At 40.5% G+C, this 24,477-nt stretch overlaps 1 protein-coding gene across 1 annotated transcript in view; it reads left to right on the forward strand.

The window, feature by feature from the left end:
• The window catches only part of rftn1b (raftlin, lipid raft linker 1b), a 121,079-nt gene that overhangs the window by 33,450 nt on the left and 63,152 nt on the right, over nucleotides 1-24,477 (forward strand). Inside the window, exon 3 of the mRNA XM_025911542.1 lies at nucleotides 21,405-21,582. Within this exon, the coding sequence (XP_025767327.1) occupies nucleotides 21,405-21,582 (178 nt within the window). The remainder of the gene's footprint in view (nucleotides 1-21,404; nucleotides 21,583-24,477) is intronic.

Genomic DNA, 24,477 nt, shown 5'->3' on the forward strand with positions numbered 1-24,477 from the left:
GTGACCGGACTGCAATCTTATTGCATGTAGCATGATGTTCATTTTACAATCTTTGGTCCTCATTAGAGTCAAAATGGAGGATAAAGCCGGATGTGCTTCTGAACGGGGCTTTCTTTGACAAGTCGCCGCAGTATGAGTGTACTACGCCCCTCAGGTTTTAAAACACCAAGATTGTAACCGCAAAAGTGGAACCTCACAAATCAGTGGTTGACAACACAGCGGCTATGTCCATTGGTCATAATGGGTGTGAATTTTTTTTATGGTTTCAGAATTTTTTCTATAAAAAATATAACATTTTGGTCATAATTACCACACAGCCAAAACAACTTCTTTCTTTTCTTTTTCCTTCTTGATCTTTGAACCTTGATTCTTCCTTTAGTCCAAATGAATGTTTTTGCCAGATAAATAAAAAAAATCCTTCAAGCCTTTCAATAAAAGTATTAACACCTTCACTTTTTTTAACTTACCAGTGATTCGGAATCACTAATCATTCAAGACCTCCCCTAAGTATTTTTATTATAGGAATATACATCAAAAGAAAGAGCAGAAAGTGAGGTTTTTAAAACTATCGCACGAAGGAAAAACACTGATTGTTGTAATATTTAGACACTGCTTGGTATAGTGTTAATGATTACACTCAAAAACCTGTGACTCACAAGCACATGGTGAGATTTTCAAGCACACTGTTGCTTACTGGCCTGAGGAATTTTGGGGTAACCCTACAATTAGTCATTGAGCTGTTCTGCGTGCTGAGACATAATGCTGATGTTGCCTTTAAGATGCAGCTGCAACTTTTGCGACTGCGCACTTCTGATTATAAGCTGTGTGACTTTGATAAGTTGCCAATGCAGACTGCCATGAAGGAAAACAAGTTTTATCTGAGCAACATGCACCTCTTCATGAAAATTGAAAATAAAATCGGAGAAGCAAATTGCAACTTTGTAGTTGACATTTTATGTTTTTTTTCTTTTGGTAATTTTTATTATTATTATTACTGTTATTATTTTTAATGTTAAACCTGATTTAACTTTCAAATAATAAGGTCAGGGTATGCAAAATCTTCTCCCTGTGAACCAAAATCTCAGATGTCAGTTTCTTTAATAAACTTTTTAGTTCAGGGATGGTGCCAAGCAGTAGAAAGCTGGCTTAATGGGAAGGGAAAGGGAGCTAAACCGAGAAGCTGAACTGAGCATAATAGGTTAACTACCTGGCCTAAGCCAAATGGCAGTTTTTTCCAGTGCAAGCTGCAATTCAAGTGCCATAGTGCATACTATTTTCTCTATTGTAGACCATTAGGTCAGGTGCTGAGTAGGATAGTAGTGGCTTGTGGTAGAACTTATGGTAGTTGTTAGCTGGAGTGACATTATGGCACCTTTCTGTTGCCCATTTTAAATAAAAAGTGCTGTTACTGGCCAGCAGATGCAGTTCCAAGTGCAGATGCATTGCTTATTTTTACTTGTAGATGTTTGAATGTTTGCTTTCCCACTGGCAGCACACACACCGACCAGACTCTTACAGGCACAACGGTGAAAAATCCTCAGGAGCATTTTATCATACAAGACAATAAGGAGCTGATTTTCTCCTTACCGGCAGTGAATTTGGTTTTTTTGGCTGACAGGTGACAACAGCAATAACAACAATTGTTTGCCCTGGTTGCAGCCTTCAGAGCAAATTATGCACCACAATCAGCAGCTCAAAGCATCTAATGGCAGACCCACAGTGCCACCAAAACATCCCAAGCCTGTCAGAGAGCTTAATCATCGCAGAACCTCATGTTTTAAAATTCAAATTTGCAGTCTTTTGCATTGCTAATGGAAGAACCCCCACACCCCACCCCCACCCCCAATCAAGCCGGGACGTCTTGGCAGAAAATGCTTCAAATGCGATTTGACAGGAGGCTAATGTCAGGGTGTACTGTACGGAAAAAGCCCAGAACTTGTAGTTAGCAGAGAACAGGAAGCGAGAGTGGTGTGTGGCGCCTGAGTGGCGCGCTGTTGAGAACGCAGCAGTGGAGCCGTCGTGGACTTTGATCAACAACCTGCTCATTTACCGCAGCTTGTCTCTCAAGCAACGTCTCCAGGCAACTGAGGGCTGTCAGCGGAGGAGGTGGCGTCGTGCGGACAAAACGCACTCTGGAGGCCTCCTGTCAGCCGGAGGATTGGTGATGGAGGCACACTTGAGTTCCTCAGAGAAAGGGAGCGAGAGACGGAGAATGAAAGAGAGAGAAAAGATACAGATCTTTTCCCTTTTCTATATAGAAACCTTATTACTGGATGAACAAATTACAGGTAGTTTTCCTCCCATCAAGAGATTCCATGCTTTCTCATTAAGCTGTACAGCGTTCAAGTCATTTAGCGAAGGGAACAGTAGATGAATTTCACTCGGTTTTATCCCCATCTCCAGTAAAAGCTTCTCCTGCTGCTCTGGATACAGAGAAATGCTTATGTATTTAGACATTCGCCCAAATAGCCTTAAATGCTCTGTCTAGACAAAGAAAAAGCAATTGCATTAGCATTTAGCTGGCCATCCAGGCTATTTGTTTTTATGTTTATTTACCCAGAAACCTCTGCTGTGTGCTCTTATCCAGCAGCGCCCTTCACACTCACTTCGTTACGGACATTAAGACCTAGGAGTTGTCCAGAACAACTGTAGTCTGGTGCCAGTCAGCAGAACTACCGGGGAAGCTGGCCGTTAAGAACCTTGCTCAAGGGCATCTTAACAGAAAAAAAGCATGTCTAGTTTGTTTTCTACTTTGAGATTTTCCTCGCTCCTCCGGCCAAGACTTTGAATTTTTCCCCAGGGCAGATGCTCCACCAATTTTTCATTTACCATTTTCCTCCTGTTTATTCTGTGTGGTTTGATTTTTGAGCACCACAAACCACAGGAGTCAGGATTTGAAGGAATAAAAGTGCAGGAGAGTTTTTGCCAGTGTTTGAAATTTCAGCTATTTTCTTTTTTTTTGCATTCACTCTCATGATTAACAATATATAATCCAAATTTGTCATAATGAACAAGTGTGTTAATTAAAAGCAAAGGTCAAAGAAAAACAACTTGATTTTCATTCCGGGAATGATTTCATTAGAGCAGGAACTCATTTCTCGAATAATGCCAGACTGATATGAGTGATGTGAAAAATCAATAGCTCCCTGAAAACATGATTAACTCCTGTTTGTTTTCAGTGTAATCGTTATGCTCGAACTGGTTTAATAAAGAGCTTCATGGCTTTGGGATTCAGGCCCTAGAAGCAGTTCAGTCCCACATTATTAGCGCAGCTATGTCCGCTTGCAGCATCTAGGAAGCGAACTATTCTGCTCTGCATGCAGGTGTGATCCCATCAGTTGTGTTACTGTGAGAGTGTGAGGCGGGAGAGCGCAGGAGGTGCGAAGGCACAGACAGAGAGTGCGTCTGGAGTCTAGAAATTCTCTGTAATATAATGTGATTTTATTAGAATAACTGCACTCCGACGTTCAGTATGTGGTCTGCTGATTAGGTGCTTCCGATTGATTTTTCTGCACACATGAGCAGAAGCAGCGCAGTGATTAAGTGAGTGGTTAAGGGGCTAATAGCAATACAAAGCAGGTAAGAAAGAATGAGCTGGTAAAAGAATGAACAAGCGAGCGTAAGTAGTGATTCAAACCAGGAACTGTGCTGCCGGGCAGTGTTGCCTCAGGTAGCAAATCCTCAGAGTGCGATTGGCTTTGAAGACTTTTCTAGATGACAAAACACAACACAGTGGTTTATAATGCTGCGAGAAGGGATTCTACAAATTATTACTACTCTTTTGTTGGCTTCTTTACCAATTCAATGCAGGATTCACTGAATAAATAAATCTGTCTGCAACCACAGACAGACGATCTAAACCTACCACACTGTTTCTCAGGTTTTGGCCTCCAGCTGCACTGCAGCAACACTTTTTCACCAAAAACAGTGTCTGCAGAGTGGAAGCTTCTGGAAATGCAGGCGTAACATTTTAGTAAGAAAATGAATTGAGCCTTAGCGATAAAACCAGCATGCTCTGTCTGTGTGGTAAAAAAGTTAAGACAATAACGAACCTTTATTGTAATCATCCATTATATAGTCAATATAGTTTATCACTGGAGAAAGGAGCTGTTATTTACTTGCATTTGTGGTTTCTGTATGTCAGCAGCAGTCCTGGAACTGCTGTTTACCAAGTTATGTGAGCTGCAGTTTTATGTCTTTCGACATGAACAGAAAGATGTTTGTGAAAACAGCTACACAATGAGTCCTCTGTATTTAAACACAAAGAGAACAGAGGTTTATTCAGTCAGCAGAGTAACTGGGCTGTACGAATCCATCACGCTGCCATATGTTGCCTGTGATGTGCTGTATTGTTGTTTGTCAAATTAAAGAGGATAAAGGAGATTTACCAGGAACTGTTTAGGTGTTTAAGTGAGGACAGGTGGTCTTTTTAGTAGTTTCAGATGTGGCCGGTTATGTAGAACACAGTCCAAGAGCCCAAACAAGCAACTGAAAACAGGAATACATACACAGAGGTGACAGAACCAGCAGGTTTGAAGTTGTTCAGCACCATACAAAGACAGTTTACGTTGGGCTTTTCCTTTGTTTCTGGAACTCTACTGGAGGAATGACACTGATTTTCCAAAAGTTATTCCCTCATGTGACATATTGATGTTAGTGGAGAGTGATATCTAACAAAGGTATTCATCATCCCATTTATTGGGCACCTTGTGGCCTATGGATGAGGAAATTGTGATTGTAGACGAGACCACCCTCATCAGGATAGAAATTTTTCATCATCATTGAATGAAGGTGATCACTCACAACAACTCTGTATCGATTTGCACTGACCCTGCAAACCCATCCATCCATTTACTTAAGTGCCAGTTAGTATGGTGAGGGAACTGGAGTCTATCCCAGCTCAGTTTGTGCAAGCGATGGTAGACCTTGCACATGTCTTCCACAAGCAGCATTTCAGAATTACCAATTATCATCAGACAATCATCATGCATGTCTTTGGACTGTGGAAAAGCGGTGGAGCAGCAACTACATGGACGGTGCAGAGGATCCAAACCATGCTAGCACAGCAAAACACACCAACCCGGTCTGCTCACTACAGGGGTCAAAAGTTCAGATTTTTCCTTTAATTTTTCAACCATCCACATGTAAACCAGTGAGAAGGCGAGAAAGTGAGTGAGTGAGTTAAACTGCAGTCATTAGGTGGAAGGAGCAAGAGCAAGTGTGAGATTATATGTGTGCGCACCATAAGTGATTAAGCATATAAGTCAAAGGGGAATGAAGTAAATACAGTAAGTTTGTGTGTGTGTGTGTGTGTGTGTGTGTGTGTGTGTGTGTGTGTGTGTGTGTGTGCGGGAGAGAGAGAGAGAAAGAGAGAGAAAAGAACGAGGGGGAGAGAGGGAGGCACCAGCAGGCCCAGTGACTTTCCCAGTGACTCATTAGGTGGGTAATTAAGGCACAAAGCTTTGGCCCCAGGGCCTCACCGAACTGCACTCTGAGCTGAGACTGCTAATGACGGCATCCTGGACGAGGAAGAGAGAGAGAGAATGAGAAAGAGAGAGAGACATAAGATGGAGAGAGAAACATGGATTAGTCCACACAGCAGGAGCCCTGACTGCTCCTTACATCCTCACAGACAGAGAGGTGAAAAGGCAGAGGGGTCGATAGTGTTCACACCCTGCAGGGATGTAATGGACAGTAAATCCAACTTAACTCTGTCTCTTTTCATTTACACAATAATGTACAGTTTACTCTCCTTTGGAGGCCAAACAATGAAATGTAACACAGATCTTTAAAGCTGAGACTGTATAAGATCTACATTTTTAAGGATGGCTTTGTTAATTTCTTTATCATGTTTAGTGCTAATTGCCAGATGTCAGTGTAAATGAAAGATAGTTCACACAGTGAACATATCTGCTAAACATCTGGAAAGAACAAGCCTGAGACAGTGCTGGGATTGTGGGGGAGTCGGGGAAGACCACACCCCTCAAGAGAGAGCTGAGTTTTCCCTAAAAGCAACAGAATTTCAAGTTGGAGAGCTTTCAAGACAATCAATATGTTAAATTAATACAGTATAAACAAAATATCAGGCTCAGATTTTTATGCAATTTTAAATGAATCTATGCCACTTTGTCGCTTTCAGTGCAGCTAATTTTTTTTAATGTCATTAATGAGCGTAACACAATCAGTCTGGACATCTGTGCAGTGTTTTTATGCATCGCAGCTCAGGAGCTGCTTCATGCACCGTTCTGTGTGTCTGTGCATAATAATGGTGTCTGCATTTGGTGTCAGATTGGCTCTGCTTAAAGACTAAAGTCTACTAAAGCACATCTCCTCAAACAGCTGACAAAAGTGTCCCCTCTGTCTGTCAGTGCACGCTGAGCCACTGTACTTTGATCAAGTTGAACTCAGCTTTATGTCAGTCACAAAAAAAGAGAAAGAAATTGAAAAAAATAGAGTCAATAAAATATCTTTGTGGGTTTTTTTGTTTGTTTTGTTTTTAATTAAACCACTGCCTGAATTTCTGTGTGGTTCATACAGGTTATTAATGATCCATGACTGATGACCTTTTTATTTTTATCTTACAAAGCAGTAAACTCTAATAAACTCTAAACCGTCTGCCTTGCCAGAGAAGTTTATAAAATATTGACTATGCCCACCGACTCCTTTGTTTTTCTTACTATACCACAATTTCAAATCCTGTGTGGGTGCGATGGTGATCAGATACTAACCAATGTAAGGTGATGTTACTGCTTTCTAGTCACAGTGTGGAACTGTGATCGAGCTTAAACTAAAGAACCTAAGAAGATTACAGGTTTACGATTACATCCTGTGAAAGATTAATATATTTTATTTCAAGCGACTTCTCCAACTGTTTAGTGTTGGATAAATTAAAGGAAAAAGAAGTTAGGTCTCGTAAAGACTATCTCAATAACTGCTTAACCTTTTAACTGTGATTTAAGCTTTGGTTCTGTCTGGATGCATCACTACTGAAATCCAAGAAGCTTACCAAACATCAGCACAATCTTTTTGTACTGTGTCACAAAATTCAAAAATAAGTGAGAAAAACGCACCAAAAGTTTTCAGGCTTACGTTCTACCACCCTCATCTAGTGATAAAGTCGTATCCTAGTGTTTCTTTTAGCTGTGCTTTTCTTTTATTTGTAGTAGTTTCCATCATATTCCTCTGAAATATGCATAGCTCGTGACTTTGTGGTTACTTACAATTTTCCCAATGGGCGCAGCACAGGCGGCAAAAAAGGGTGACAGATTAACCTGCAGTCGACCCATAATGACAGCCTTCGCTGCTTTCTTCACAGAAATAGTTTGGAGTTAGACTTTAAGGCTTTAAGTGTTTCCTGCAATTCACTTCTATTTTTTTTTTATAGTGCCAGTTCACAACAACAACAGTAATCTGAAGGAGCTTTGTATCGTAAGGTAAAGACTCCACAGTGTTTGAGAGAGAGCCTCAATGATCGGATAATCCCCCGGGAGCAAACACAGTGACAGCAGGGAGGAAGAAATCCATTTTAACAGGAAGACACCTCCAGCAGATCCAGCATTAGCGAGGAGCAGACATGAGCCCTGACTGAAAACACCAAAGGGATGAAAAGGTTACCTAGAAGTCTGGTTTGAAAGCAGCTAAAGCAGGCTTCAGATGTTTCAGAGTCACCTTATCCAGACATAAATATGAGTTTTAGCAAAGATGTCTAATCCTAAAAGTGGAGTTGGAGGGTATCTGTTAACAGGCTACAAATATTCAAACTTCTGTACAGTCTCACATAAAATGGGGAAGCTGGTCAACCTGCTGGGATGGGCGTACCAATTACTGGTTTATTAACACTCAAAAGGGGCTCAACCACAGTAACAGACACACTGCAAGCAATGAAGTAAAGGCTGAAAAGAAAAAGAGGAGGATAAATAAAAGGATTTTAGCATTCAGTAGATAATTACCGTCTGAACAAAAGAAATTGATCGAGTACGAGGACAAACAGGGATTATTGTTATTGGAGCTTTTCCTCGTTTGAGTCTTATAAGGGGCCATACAAGTTCTGCACTAGAGATTTAAGTTTGATAATTATGCCACACAGGCCTGTCTGCACTGTGATTTCGTATTTTATATATCCTTGAAAATGGTTTAATTCCATTGGCTTTTTGGACTGTGCACAACTTGTGACTTACAATGAACAGCAAATATTGGTTTTGGCCATGCTGGCCAAGTTGAGGTCTTATCGCTCGCTGTTTTTTTCATTTCACTATCACACTGCTGATACCTTCTCCTGCCTTGAACCACTATCTCGACATTAAGGACAAGAAATGAGAGAAAAATACAGAATATAGACTCTCAATTGTAGAGGCAGAGAAAGAGGTTAAGAGCAGAAGAGACCCTTCAAAGATTTTGCTCTTCTTAACGCAGTAGGGAATGGATGGTGGGGTTTTTTGTAGGAGGGGAAGCAGCAGAGAGCAGTGGTGGTAAAAGCGAGATAGAGAGAGCGAAGGAGAGTAGATGGTAGTGGGGTAGATTCCCTGGCGAGAGCAGAGGCAGAAAAATGGGCTAAATGTACAGAGGACGCAAGCAGAGAAAACTTCCCCCTCCTGTGGGAGAGGGATGAGAGAAAGCGTAGCAGGGAAAAATAAAAGAGGCGGCGGTCAGAGGAGTTGCTGGCATTTCCATTTTGAGCTCGTATGAAGGCTAATGACTCAAGGCGGACTGCTGAGGCTGAGAGAGGGTGCTGCAGGTGGTCCTCACAGGATTGGAGCGCTCCTGAGGAGACTAAGGCCATTTTAATTGGACACTGAATAACGATATGACTACTTCACAGAGAGAATAGCAGGGTGGTGCCTTCAGTTCCAAAAGGCCAATTACAGTATATTCATGTTGCTTAGCTTTTATTAAGACTTTATGAGAGAGCACAGACTTGTAAGAGCTTATAATTCTGCTTGGGAAACACATGTTGCAGCACTACATGGTGGTTTCTTTGGAACAGAAAATAACTAAATAACGCTCCTAAAAACAAAGTGTCTCCCTACTGTGCTGTCGAATGTACGCACAGCCATATATGCACAGGGGCTAAAGGTGACATGATGGAAGGAGACAATATTGCAACTTGTGTCAAATAAATGATAGATAAAAAGAGCCACACAGTCACCTCTTGAGTTATAGCTGGGTAGCCAAAAACAAGGATTTCTGGAGATTTTTATTTTGCAGCTGTGTTTAACAATTTAACAATTTGTTAAATGTCAGTCATATGTGAGATTGTTTTCTTCATTGAAAAACTATTAGTTATGCTTTAAAAAGCAAGTTTTAAACTTGCAATATCCGGTATATATTTATATATATATACGTTTTGGGGTGGGGCTATCCCAGCTTCCATAGGGTGAGAGGCAGGGCTAACAGATCAACAGACAATCATTCACATTCATATCCACACCTATGGGCAATTTAGACTCACCAACTAACCTAACCCACTAAATGCATGTCACTGGACTCCGGGAGGAAGCCAGAGTACCCAGAGAAAACCCACACACACACACACGGGGAGAACATGCAAACTACACACAGAAAGGTCCTGGCCAGATGCTGGATTCAAGCCCAGGACCTTGTTGCTGTGAGACAACATTACTGCAGTACTCCAGGTGTCCCAAAGAGGACAACATAACAAAGGACTTTACTTTGGAAAAAACAAGCAAACAAAATTTTAATATTATTCATGTTTTATTATCCATCTAATCCAGCTGAGAGTTTACGCCTCTAATTAGGCCTTGCTCTTTCTACGAATGTGCCTCCATGATGTAACAAGAGTCTTTCATGAATTTGTGCTAGTGCAAATTCAACTTTACAGTAGACAGGAGTAACTGAAGCATTGAAGGAGTGTGATCCATGACCGAAGAAGAATGTAGGACAGGGGTGTAAAGCTGGGTGACCAGTAACACACTGAGACGCCTTATTATTGACGCCATTTTGGACAAATTTTATCTGTCTTTGTCTTTAGGGCTGAGAAAGTAGATTCCAATATTTTAATTACAGCTGCAATAAAAATGAAGCTAAAAAACTTCTTAAATTTCCGGGCTGAAAAACCCAAATAGCCAACTTCGTTGTTGGTATGAATTTAATCATTACAGGTACATTGCATGAAACAAAGCTGAGAAGTCTACTTCTTCCCTGTCTGTGTTAATGGGTGCTAAGCCACGCTGATGTCATACTAGGAATATATTCCCCCCGTCCCCAGTGACACAGCAGCATTTTCAATGACTTCTTTTCATTGGAAACAAAATAAAAACACTCTGTCCTCTGCAATTCTATCCACCAGTATGAACACATCAGCCACTAATTGAGCTGTTAGTATTAGCAGAAACAAACAATTCTCTAATCATGATGATATGAGTCAATATCACCAAATGAGAGATGTGGCAGATAGGAGCAGCAGGATCAAAAATCAGTTGCAGTGGGTGGATAATATATGCTGGGTTATTTTCTCCCCCATGCAAATGTGGTTGAACCATTTCTCCCAGAGGCGGTGCGTGACGTGTGTGAGCGCACAGCCTCGGCACTCCAATCTTTCAGCTTATTAATTTCATATTTACTCATTTATTTTTAAATGTGGTGAGTGATGGAAATGCGGCAGGCTGCAGCTCAGAGGTGCTTACATGGCAGATGGGTTTATAAGGGGAAGTGAGCCAGTGTCAGAGGCAGGGATTCAATTCAAAGTTGACAGATTTATTTTTTTTTATTTTGTTACTTTTATTATTCGCAGAAAGTCACATTTATCCATGGAAAGTAGAATAAGGATACATGTGTTGTGCTTTGCTCGGGACTCAATACAGAAGAAACATTTGTTCAGTTCGGATTTAGTGCCCTGCTCAAGAGCATACTGACAAAATCTTGGAGGTAGAGGAAAGTGTTTCTAATTTTGCACAAGCAAACAAAGTCTTACCTACATGTATCCTGGATAAACCAAGAACAGAATGCAACAGAGTTTAAATATGCGGTCAACCATCCGAAACAACAGACGGTGCACAAGAGAGGTGGAAAGCAGAGTATATGCAGGGTGGAGTAGGTGGAGATGAATGTCGGTGGCAACTTGTTTAAGGAGGATAGTAGCAAGAGTGAAATGCAAGGTTTACAAGATGGTAAGCAAGAAGCTAACAAGTGTTCAAAGAGTTTTAGAGACAATCATATTTCTCAAAGATACTATTGAACTGAAGCTACCTGTTTAATTTGTTTTTTGCAAAACTGCCAAAAACTTCAGTTGGCAACGTCGTGAGTCAATTCCCGTAACTGGTTGAAATGACTTCACCTTTTAAAATAGCATGTTTACATGTTGGTACCAAATCTGAGTTTAGTCCCCATAGCTAATTTTTCCTTCATGAGAGCTATATGGTGATGAATCATTTTCTTCTGATTTGTTTTTTTCCCTAAAATTCATCCGTTTGGATATTGTTAAGGCCTAGAATTTGGAATGTGGCTGCTTTAACTGACGGAAACGCTGACAGGCTGCTGTAGCTGATAGCTGCTTGCTAAACCTGATCTCTGCTAAGTGGGCCATTTGTACTATGTTTGTGCTGTTGGTACCTTTTGGTGGATTATTGATTGAATTATTTGACAGTACATAATGACTTGATGGCTTCCTGTGAGGTCCAGACTGCTCAAAAAGTGCAAAATGTGCTCTAGTGTTTGGTCAGTGAAAGTCCTATATTTAATTCCATAATGTGCTAGTTAGCACTATATCTTGATGCATGCTCAAAACATGCACGCTCCTGCAAATGCTACATCAAAATGAACAGATTCAACTCTCTGGGACTACTTAGCACTAATTACCAAATGTATGGATCTGTATGTTTCACCTATGCCGTTTAAGCAACCTGCTAACTATTCAAATTAGCATCAGCTGAAATGTTAGCACTCTGTTGTCTCGTCTAAAAATGGTCATTTATGGATCCAAAAATAATTGCACATATTGGACGCGATGCTAACGATAACATTTCAAAACATGTAGTCCAAAAACAAATGGGGGATGTAGAACTGCAAATACATTTTACACACAGTCTACGATCATATTGGGCTGTAATCACAATGAGTAGAAAGTAGAATTTCTTTTTGGATGTACTGATGTCAGGTTACTAATCCAATTGAAAGCTGTAAATGTTTAGATATGTGTTTAGGAAGATGCATATTCACTACATAAAGTCTGCTATGTAATGGCATGACTTTGAACATCTTACACAGATGGAAAAATTGCTTTCTGGGACAATCAAATATGTGTGAGGTTGCCTTTAGGTGGTTTGTAATGTGAATACTGTGTTTTGTTGTTGGAGTCAAAAAAAGGTAAAAATGGATAAATAAATAAATAAATCTGTCTGTGTGTCCAGAGTTGTAAAAGCCTGTCTTGGTATGCCACATGCTTTCAGACTCATGCCTCTGTCTCTAATCCTGGATTGCATTTTCCAACAAGCCGTCCAACCACATCATTATATTGGCTATTTGTGCTTATCATGGGCTTTTCTAAAATTACATAGGAGTGTTTCCACTGCAATAGTAAAAGGTCTGCCTGAGGTGGTAGGTGAGGTAGTTATGGCACAAACACTGGGGTTTGACTCATATGTTGAACTATTTTTAATGTTTATTGGATGGCAATTTTTTCACTCTCTGTTTGGTTAAGGTTAGACACTAAAAGTAGCTGATTAGGAAAATATGATGGTTTTACAATGTTAAATACATGTTAGAAAGTTCACTTTTAAGGCACCACTGTATTTGATCCAATCCCTGGGTGATAACACCAGTACATAAACAATTGTGGTTGATGATGTAGAGCAGGTCATCTGCTAAACCAGAAGGTTGGTGTTTTGATTCCACCAGCTCTTTCAGTCAGCATGTCAAAGGGGTAATGATATTGAAACCCAAACTGCCACTGATGCCAGCATTTTGAAGGGTGAGCAAGACTAGAAAAATGCTGTAAAAACACCAGTCCCAGTAGGTCAACTGGGTCATATTCAGGGAAAGGACACATTAATCTTTTCTTGTCGTAGCCTCTTGCACTGATACAAGCAAATATTTAGTCTGAATGCACAATGAATGTTGCTGAGAAAAATTGGAAGGCATTACCATCCAATCGCCCGAACTACCTTAAGTAGATGCTAAGGAGGTCTATGATGCATACTTAAAAGGTAATTGAATGCATCTCAGTAAGTGGGATGCAGAGGTTGCTACTTCCAGGTTATTGACACTGTGATAATGGCATTTAAATAATCAAATTGAAATTTGCATATGAATTAACTTTTAAAAGATGCGACCGAGAGCGGCTCCAGCATTCCTGCATCCCCGTCCGTGGGGTGTTGCATGTTGTGATGATCTTGGCAAACTCTGAACATCACGGTTCGTGTTGCTTAGATCTCCTTCTGAGCCCTTTCCTGTTCGTCATCCAGGCTGTCATTTTTTGTGTGACTGGCAAACAGCTTCAGTCACATCTCTAACACATGGGCTGAACTCTTTTATGGGTCTGTGGATTTGCAGGACAGGAAAACACAGACAGATGCGATCAGATTTGTTGGTGTAAATATAAGTCTTTTAAGCCATATCTGGGTCTTTTCCAGACATGGAACATGTGAAATGGGGGCTTCTGCCAGTTCCAAGTGATGAGTCAGTTAAATATGTGTGGCCATGTGTGGAAGGTCAGCATCACAGGAACACTGTAAGTGGAACGGGTGTTTATTATTTACTCTGTTCCTCAGCTGAACTCTCTCGTTTACGCATATTCAAACTGTTTACATCTTCACTATGAACTCTGCTGAACTCACACACACACACACACACACACACACACACACACACACACACACACACACACGCAGTATATCACAGTTAGTTCCAAATGTTTCTTCCTTATTACTTGTGTTAATTGCATTTTCTTTATAAGTGATATTCTTTTTCATCTGTGACTTTGTCATTCTGAGGCTTCAGTCCATTCCTACGCCTTACTCATTACATGCTATTGCTCGCTCAGGACCTCTTTCTCGATTTAATTTGAATGCCTATAGAATAATTTTTTGATATCTATAGTGCACCATGAGAATAAATGACAAGCAATAAGCAATAAGTTTTAAGAGGTCAGCGAAGTGGTGCCAATATAATGACATGCCGCCCGACCAGAAGGCAGATGTTTGAGTTCTGTCTGGGAGAGCTATTTTTACATGTTCAGTTCACTTAGGCTTTTGACATATCTTCTTCTCTCACTCTTTTCTTGGCTTTAGGCTACAAAACTCTTTGATTAGGTTCAGCAAAATATATTGTTTGTGATGAAAATATACCTATTCATAATGTTAAGAAAACTGTGCAGTTCAGACTTCTCCCACTGCTGCAAACCTCTCTGAAATGTTCCTTCAGCAGTGAAGTGTCCCTGGACAGTAACTACACCAGCAGCACACATTTGCCTGCAGTCTCATCCTGTCTATCACAGACATTTAGGGACCTCATGAAGTATATCAGGCGACAAGGCAAAATTTAACTAAAGGGACGACCCTGTGCATTAATCTCACACTTAAGGGTCCTCATCATGATGTGGGGAACTGGGAGTGTGAACAGTTTAACGTTTAGAAGTTCAACATTTTTACATAATTTAGCTCATTTTCAACTTTAGCCATAGAAGCAGAAAATAAATTCTATAAGCTTCATTAAGTAGCTTTTGTAAAGGTTTATGCTATAATCTAGCAGTTATTAAAATCATCATCGACGATATAAAATATGGACCTACGCTCCATGACATTACCCACTGGTTTTCTGGACTGTACATATTGAAGCCTCAAATATAGCTCAAAGTGACGATATTTAGATGAGAGGATAGAGTGCTAAATTAACGCTAGTAAGCAGTAATCACAATATAAATAAAATACCAGAATTTAATACAACAAAGTTGAAGCACACACCTCATATTAGGTCATAATATTTGCCAGATGATTAAATCAAAATGCTCCAAAAACAAAGCACCAGTCCAGTGGAATAAATAGATAAATGAATAAAAAATAGAAATAAAAATAAAACATTTCAACACTTCACCTTTTTGGATTAAAAATTTTTGCTTCAAACATGTTTATTTCTACTGTAAAGTGCAACATTTTAACATGGGAGTCGATGGGGATTGAGTTACTTTTGGAGCCACCCCCAAGTGGCCACTGCAGGAACTGCAGTTTGTGACACTTGTGTATGGACTTGATGTACCAGCCCTGGAGGCTGCCTCATGGATATGTTGGAAAACGTCCAACATCGTGAACTTTTAACTTCAGTCAGAATGTTTAATAAGTAAGAAATACACCATGGCTCGATGAATTTTATGGGCCTTTTCCACAGTTTTTAATTTTAAACGGCTCCAGTTTTTCCCTCATCTGCCTGTAATGCTCAGAGGATCACTGTAAAACTCTGATATTAATAAGTAGTCATACTCATGCAGCACTAAGTTATTCTTAACCATGATCTGTCACGCACAGCAAATGGTGAGTAAATGATTATGCATCTTCCTGTTATCCAGAGGACACAGCCATCATTCCCCATCCATACATCCATACATACATTCATGCCTTTCCTTTGTCTCCTCCTCTGTATTTAATGGCAGTCTCTATCTGACGGCTTTGTGCTTACACAATTTTCCAGAAAACCAATTTGTTGGTTGTCAGCCAGAAGCTCTTTTTTTTTCTCATTATTTGTCACAAAGTGATTTGTTCCTGTGAGTTTAGGGCTCTTCTCTGTTGATATGTGCAAGAATTTTCTTCCAGGGTAAACAAAAAGATGGAGTGAAGTAATTGGCTGCCAGTGTGCCATGTAAGGTTTACCAGATTCATTGTCTGATCGACCACAGACTCCTTCAAAAAGGCCGGAATATTTGCAGTACAAAAACAACACCGACACTTGCATAGAGCAGTTATAAGGCGGCTAATTTACTCTCATCTACGCAAACAAAGCGATTCTCCTTGGCTAACATGATTTTAGGGCAGAGTAAACATCCTTACAACAGCAAGCGATTCAGAGAAACTCAGCACTGGGCATCATATTGCTTTGGGGACAGCATGATAAATAAAATTTGGTCTGATAAATAAATGTAGAGTCTCTGTATTTAAAGGCCTCTGGTTGAGATTATTAGCAGCTCACACAGTGATTAAAGCCAACTTAAGAAGTTGCCAGCGGCAGTGTTCACACTGCCTAATTGAAACCATTCCTTATTTACTCTTCTCAAATAAGGGGATCAGAGAGCAAGCAAAGTTGGTTTCATTTTCCACATATCTAGCACCTCATGAACCACGTGCACACGCAGTAGCATCCCTCCGGGGAAAGGACAGGGTGTTCATGTTGCACCAAAATGAAAAGGGAAGGAATAAAAAAGCAAAATCACAGATCACAGAAGGATTAATTCCATTTCTGAAGGCAGTCAGCAGTGGAGGAAAGCAGCGAGAGAGGAGGAGGGGAAAATACGTTTCACCCATTTGCAATGGCGGCCTATTTCTTTGTGTTAATTCCTCCACGCCTTTTAACTTCTAAAGCTCCTGCATTGTGGCACAGTAGGACAGAGCGTGATTGAGAAATTTGGAGGAGTATTTTTAGCCGAAGCATTCTTTTTCCCTGGAGGAACAGCATGTGATTTTTTTTCTCCCCTTCCTCGTCTTTTTCTTCATCATCTTCTTCGTCTTCTACTTTAGCCGTTCCACAATGAATCTCTGGATTTGTACCCAGAAGGAAGAGTAGCGGTTTGGACTGAATCAGCTCTATATCTACATCACAGGAGCTGATTGGCACGAGCACGGTAGTTCCACAAATCCCTTGTGCTTCTGTTGCAAACCTGATGATATAGCGTAGCCAGCTTAAAGCACAACACGTCATTGTTGTTATAGCATGCAGTGTCACATGACTTTGTCTGCAAAGTGCAAAGAGAGGGCAGTAATGGATCGCATGTAATTGGGATTACAATATAAAATTATAAAAAAAATACAATGATCCCAGAATACATTTGAGCATATAATTAGATTATAGCTACACAAATAAGATTGCATAATGCTTTCATACTATTAGCTCATAAAAAGCACTCCTGAAATATTGCATATATGTACCACAGTGCTGGTGTTATAAAGTGTTTTGGTTTGGTGAAATAAATGCTGAATAAGCAGGCATTGCATTGTGTTGGTATTGAAAATGTTTTTTGTTTTTTAATATCCAAAAGTACAAAAAAATACAGAAATCACATTAAACATTTGAAGGGTTGATGTCATCCAGCAGCACCAGCTCTAACTGCTTTTGTTATTGTGATAACAAAATATATTTTTTTATTCACATACATACAGGAGCTATGTCATAATTCACTGCCTCACAAGCATTCACACAATAACAACACTGTGTATGACAGTGTGAGTGTCACGAGTTTAAATGTGCGGTGACTGACTGACCCTAATCTGGCTCCTCGTGTCCTTGTGTTGAACTGTGTGAATAAAAAAGAAAAAAAAATCCCCACATCTTGAGCAGAAGGAATTCAATACACAAAGAGAGGCTGGAGTATTGAATAGACTATTAGTGTTTGTAGATTTTTTTAGCCTTTGCTCCTTTGATGTTCAGGAACATCAGAGCCATTTCTACACATGAACAACTAATCAGGTCAGGATATTTTCAATTGTTGTCGTGTCTTTCATGCAGCACGGAGCAGGAAGTTGTTCACTCAGAGGATGTTCTCCGTGTAGTTTAGAGCGTGCTGGAGGCAGGATGTGACGGTCACTCACTGCAAGTAGGGAGCTGGCAGATTAAAGACTGGCTATGTCAGACTCAACTGTGATGGGCATGTTCTCACGTGCACGTTTGTCTACTGATGTCTTAAAAAGCTCAGAGCTGCATGATTACAAAAACAAACAAACTAGAATGTTGAGTGCATTGTATAGTTTTGGGTTTTCTGATGTTTTCAGTGAAAGTGACAGCCAGTCCCATCCCCAGCGTTCCTGTTGCAAAGACCACATAACTTTAAAATGACAAAATAATAATAATAAAATTAAAAAGAAAGGGTTGCAAAAGGCAAGTTTAATCATTTGCTGATTTAGTAGTAATAATGCTAACTCCAGGTTGCTTTTGTCCTGATTTATCACTCTTCTCTACACCTTCTTTGCCTCCTCTGATAACTTTTCTTGTTGTTAAAGTTTCCACAGTTACTCTACCATCTGCCACTTCAGCTACATGGGCAACTTACCTATAGCTACCGGGGAAAACAAAAGCGCTATCCTTTTCCTGTTTTGGTTGTGCAGTCAAGCCTTAATTTTCCTGAGAGATTTTGCACACGGTGGCAGACAGAACTGCATAATGAAAGCAAGGCTTGCAGGGAGCCAGTCTAAATGCTGATTATGCCATTATTTCATAGCCACTACACTGTGCAATCAAACTTTACTTGATAAGTTAAGCAGAAAAGCATGTTGATTACCTCTCTAAAGATGATTCATTCTTTTCATGGACTGTACTGGGATCATTTGAAAAGCTTGTTAGCATTGCTGACTCTACCTGAGACCAAACACAAAAAGCCAACACTGCTGGCATCGTCAGTCAGGTGAACCCACACTCGCCCTCACTCTGACCTCCCATTGAACTTTAGCAGACTGACTTTTCCCATGGATCTGAACCTTTCGTTCTGTGTAGTTTCATTGACTCTAATTAGCCAAAGTGACATTTCCCATGTCTTGTGACAGCTTGTAAAGACAACCAGACCTCCTCATCCTCCCTTTTCTCGTCTCTTCCCTCCGCGGTCTCTCGTTCTGCACCCAGCTCTTTATCTTGGCTCTCTCCCACTCACCTCAGCTGTTTAGCCTGCAGTAAATGTTGCCACATACAGCGTACTGCTGTGATCCGAGCCATCATCCATCCAGGCCCAGGCCCCATCTTTACGTCTTTATGGCTTTCTTGTTATGTTGTCACCGCTACTGTGGCTCTTTCTCCATCATTCCTCTTCTTCATCCGGATATTAAGCTCTATTTTCTAATGCAATTACTTTCATTCCTGAACCTAAACCACTCTCTCTTCCCACACTCATTACCATACATCCAAATTGGCGATGTTGTCTGACAGAAGCTGTGTGTGGCTTGTTGTATTACAGCTGGTTGCTCCCTGAGTGAAACCATTGACAGCTGCTGTCTGCTGCAGGTTTTTGTCCCTCGAGTGTATGTCTGGGGTCCTTGCTGAAAGAAAATAATGCTGAGAAGGAGCTTTTAGCAGCAGCACTGCCCTTAACTTTCTTTTTTTAGAAGCTCAGTGATTGCTGCTCATTAATGTTGGGGCTCCATCCTCTCTTCTTGGACAGTTAAGTTGAGCTGAGAGCAACTCAGAGTGTCAGAACATAGAGGGCTGCTGTGATACAGAGCCATAGCAATCAGCTTTGACTGGATTTTGCTCAACCCACAGATTGAGGAGCTGGAGCAAAAAGCTAACTGCCAAGAAGATGGAAATGACTCTTAAATCAGTATCTGAACTCAATATCTGTTATGCTTTCTGGACAAGAATCAGTATAATTGTCAATAGATTTGTAATTGTAGGCAGGTCTAGCTGGACTAAAAACTTTTCTACAGTGACGAAGAGCTCAAGTGAGAGAAAAAAGGGTGAATCAAAAGGCGCTAACAGCCGTGACAAAGAATGGTAATTTCTGTCATTAGGTTGTGTGACAGAAATGATTCAAACTCCAAGAACTGCAGTGAGAAATATTTCTCAGTACTTCCATTAGTATATTTTTTAACCCCTTAAAGCCTCAACTGTAAAATAATGGCCATAAAAATGCAAATCTTTTTCAAAAATTGAAAGTTTATTGAAGCATCTGACAAATTTCTTTAAGAAATTAATTACATTTTAATTACTATGTTTGACTTTCAATTTGTTACAGATTTTTTAATTGTTCAAAAGTGTATTGTGAAATTTATTTAGATTTTTCAAGAGAAAAAAGTAGATCAAGTAGAAGTCCCAAAACCTCAAAAAACTGTATGTATTAACAGGGGTGCACATAAGTGGTCCGCAGGTGCGCATTCGCTGTCAAAATAAAAGACGCGCACCAGAATAGAAGTTGCAACGCGCGTTTGCGTACATATAAAAGGCACTGTTTTTGTCCTCTAGGGTGGGATTTTCACGGCATATTCTGCACCACGTCTCTGTGTGTTCATCATTTGTTTGAAGCCAGCTCACCTCCTGCAACCACTTTTCCAAGAAAGTGGTTGCAGGAGGTTCGGACTCCTTCTGACGTTTCTTTGGAGGTGGAGGAACACCAAAGTAATTGCTTAAAGGAGCTTGCTTCTTTGACATCTTTAAGAGTTCTAAACAAATGTCTGTCCTTCTCCAGAACATCTTATGTACGCAAACGCGCGTTGCAACTACTTATCTGGTGCGCGTCTTTTATTTTGACAGCGAATGCGCACCTGCGGACCACTTATGTGCAGCCCTGTGTATTAAATATGATAGTCTAGGCTTTAAGGGGTAAAATCCCTTGTGACTGTACATATTTCTTTGTGCACTACACATTGAGCTGCATGAAGGCTAGAATAAGTGTTACAAGTGTGCATGTCATAGTTGATGTTGGAGTGAAGAAAATGGACCCAAATGAAGGCACAGGCAGAATGGGTGAGGTTAAAACATGCTGCCATACTTATATATTTGTGTGCTGGGATCCAGAAAAATAAACAGGTGTGCAACAGTGAGTCAGCGATGGGTGAGTGTGACGAAAGGAAGAGCAAGAGCAGGTGATTCATAATGGAGGAAAGTCTGAGGACATTGAGTAGAAAGGTAGAGAAGAGCCAAATATGGAAAGTTTGAGAAAGGCCAAGAGACTAAATGGGGGAAAAAGAAAGCATCTGTCACCGTGACAGTCAGTGTCAAAACGTTGCTATTGCAAGCTAAAAGTCTTTCTGTTAATGGCTTAAAACTAATTATTGCCTCAAAAATGTACATATACTTTGTGTTACGATCAGTTGATGAGGCAAATCTGTTTTTGTGTAATTTAGATGGCTTCAAATTACATTTTGTGTAAATTCCTGTGTGGAAGTGTGCACTAACATGATTCATGAACAAATAAGTAAATTTAATTTACTTCATACTAGAGGAAATTTAGTTCATCTTTGTCGTTTTTTTCCAGGAGAAAAACCCACTCTTGCATCAGCAGTGATTGCTTTGGAGAGTCTGTAATTTGTTCAGAGTAAACAGAAGAATAGCTGAATTATGAACATTGGTGGCTGACAGGAAAACACAGAAAACTTGAATGAACACAAATCCAAATAGTCCTGGTTGCTTTGTTTGACAAACAAATGACACTTAACCTTCATGAGAACTTTTCCGCAGCTATCACTAAGCTGTAAGCTCTCACATTAAACCTGTTCCACATGCAAACATGTTTCTCTAACACATTTCTTCCCCACTTCTATTCTCAGGTGGGACTTCCACTCTGCGCCTCTCATCAGTGCGAGAGCTGCCAGGTCAGCTGCAGGAGCTTTACCAGCAGGGTTTCATTCTGGCTGCTGTTCATCCATTCATCCACCCCTGTGGTCCAGAGTCTAACAGCCCACAGTACCAGCTCTACAGGGCCATACTGGTCCGATTAAATGATGGGTAAGAGAAACATTTAAATGTGTAACTGACTGGACTAAGAATATGTTTACATAGGAGAGAGTTAAACTATTAATTCCTACTCAGTCTTAGCTAAGCTACTTCCTCTACAGGCAAGTTAGTCATTGTGAGGTTTATGAAAAAAAACAACATATAGTTTTCTTCATGTGCAACAACGTCCCGAAAAGATGGCATACTGTCAGTAAAGTGTTTCTGTTAAAATTGCAAATAGAGATATTTGAAAAAGGATGTAAAAAAGTAAAAATACTTTAGTAGTTTACTAAAGTTTACTACTTTGAAGTTTTCTGAAGTAAAAAAAAATACTGAAAAAAAGTTTTGGGAGGCGTTTTTTTGGACAAGAATCAGCCTCACCATTAAACTGAGAGCCAAAAGGTTGTGACAACTGGAAAGAAAGGGCTCTTTTTCAAAGTATTTTACCAAACAAAGACTGGGGTCTGGCCCCGAGGCAATCATCTTTCATGGGCCTTAGACATCTTAGCTACACTTGTGGGAATAAGACCTTTGTTTGCACAAAACGATGAAGCCATTATAGTCACTTAAGAAAGCCTGTTAAGATTACTAATGTACCTTAATTGGTGTCATTATGCAGAAAAACACTTAGTGGGAATCAGGTTTTGCTTCATCTTCTGCAAAAATGGTAGCTTGGCTGGTTGGTGGCACACATCAGGGTCTACATAATGGTTATGTTTACTGCTATTGTGTTATAGTTCAGAAATTACTTCTTTTTTTGGAATGCATAATAGTAAAAAGATTTTCATCACTGTAATCTGAAAACACACTGTGGAGGCTCATATCAATTGTACAACCTTCCAGTGTTGCTATATTGACACCACAGCATCACAACATCTGTTTGCGGCTCTGCAAGCTGTCACATGGGATTTTTCAGCGCTCAAGCCAAAACTGGCTGCATGGCCCAAAGTCACCACTGCCCCCTACATCTGCCCTCCAGCCTCGTGCCTGAGCCCCACCGTTTTTTTTCTGGGAACTGTGGGGGTGGGCCCACATTTCAGTTGAGGCAGGACGCCAGGGAGCTGGTCCAATGGTGGCTGAAGGACATGAAGGGGCAGTGAATGACAGCACGGGGTGATGGTTACTTTTGGACCGGTCAGATTTCTTCTTAATATCGCTTTTCCTGTAAATAGAAGAACACTGAGTTTTGACTGGATTTGATGGCCCCAAGGGTCATGAAATGTGATCAGTTTATTCAGGACCACAAACTGTGAAGTCAGTTAAAATAAAAACATGACAATCAAAAAGACAGAATCTATGAAGAGAATGTTTTTTTTCCTCTTTCTGGCAGCAGTGACATGCAGACAGGTTGAAGCCCCAGTGGCTGCTGTGTCTGGCTCTGAAGCCCAGCTAAGAATTCAGGCCTGTTTACCAAAAACTGTCCACTGGCTGCAGGGCATGGATGTGTGTGAGTCTGTATGGGTTGACAGACAGCACTTGAACCTTTCGCCTGTTTTTTGGCTTGTTTGTTGAGCCTCGGTGACTTGCTATCTTTACATTTGCGCCTCTACTAAAGTGGCTTGATATAAATGTATGTGCATGACACTCGGGATAAAGATGACTCTCTGATCTACCTGAGCTGCATCAAATTCAGAAAAATCAAATTCCTCACAGCTTAAAGGAAGAGTACATCCAAAATCAAATTATGTAGTTTACCTCCTGCAGTACTATTTATCTTGATTATTTGGATATGAGTTATCCAGGTTGTAGAAGTCTCTGCCTTTCCCAAGAATTTAATAGAGCTGTGCACATCTTGCAAGTACTGGGTTGGACCCCCTTTTGCCTTCAGACCTGCCTTATTTCTTTGTGGCATAGATTCAATAAAGTGCTGGTTGGATTCCTCTGATATTTTGGTCCAAATTCACATGATAGCAACGCACGGCTGTTGCATATCTGTTGGCTGCACCTCCAGGATGCAAATCTACTGTTCAGTCACACCTCAAAGGTCCTACTGCATTGAGATCTGGTGACTGTGGAGGTCAATTGAGTACAGTGAACCCATCATCAAGAAACCAATTTAATATGATCTGAGCTTTGTCTCCATTTTACCTTGTGTTGAAAGTGTGGACTTTAAACTACAGTATTACCATTTTTTATCGCTAACAGTGAAGTGTCTGTGAAGGTTCTCAGTCATCCAGGTCATCGTAGTCTAAGGAGCTTGGAAAGAAAAGCGTCTGGACTTCTTTGAGTTGCTTGAAGACGTTTCACCTCTCATCCGAGAAGCTTCTTCAGTTCTAAGGGTCAATGGTGGAGAGTCCCAGATTTAAACCCAGTGGGAGCTTCCCTCAGGGGGTTCTTTGTCCCTCTTTGGGGGGATTCTCCCACTGGGTTTAAATCTGGGACTCTCCACCATTGACCCTTAGAACTGAAGAAGCTTCTCGGATGAGAGGTGAAACGTCTTCAAGCAACTCAAAGAAGTCCAGACGCTTTTCTTTCCAAGCTCCTTAGGCTAACAGTGAAGGTTTTATTGACAATTTGTTGCATAGAACTCCTGCAATACACAAAAGTAGATTGCAGCCAACAAAATAACCATGTTTACATTTTACTGTGAGTAACACAGAACTTGGTAGATTCCAGATGGTGGATTCAAACACAGGACCTTCTTCCTGTGAGGCAACAATGCTAACCACTGTCCAAATCAATCTGAGAAACTGAAGAAATTGTGTTAAAAAAACTATCATGCTCAGATCATTTATTATTTCCTGTTTGTTTTAAAGCAGTTACACTCTAAATCCCTCAAACACTTCAGCTCATCCCTGCATGATGGTGCCGCAAAATGCTGTCTCCTGTGGCTGCCTGTGAGTCACAGTTGTCATGCAGACCTGGATCTCACACAGATGGAGCAGAAAAGACAGTTGGAGGCATAAT

The sequence above is a fragment of the Oreochromis niloticus genome, linkage group LG11, assembly GCF_001858045.2.
Source record: "Oreochromis niloticus isolate F11D_XX linkage group LG11, O_niloticus_UMD_NMBU, whole genome shotgun sequence".
Taxonomy (NCBI): domain Eukaryota; kingdom Metazoa; phylum Chordata; class Actinopteri; order Cichliformes; family Cichlidae; genus Oreochromis; species Oreochromis niloticus.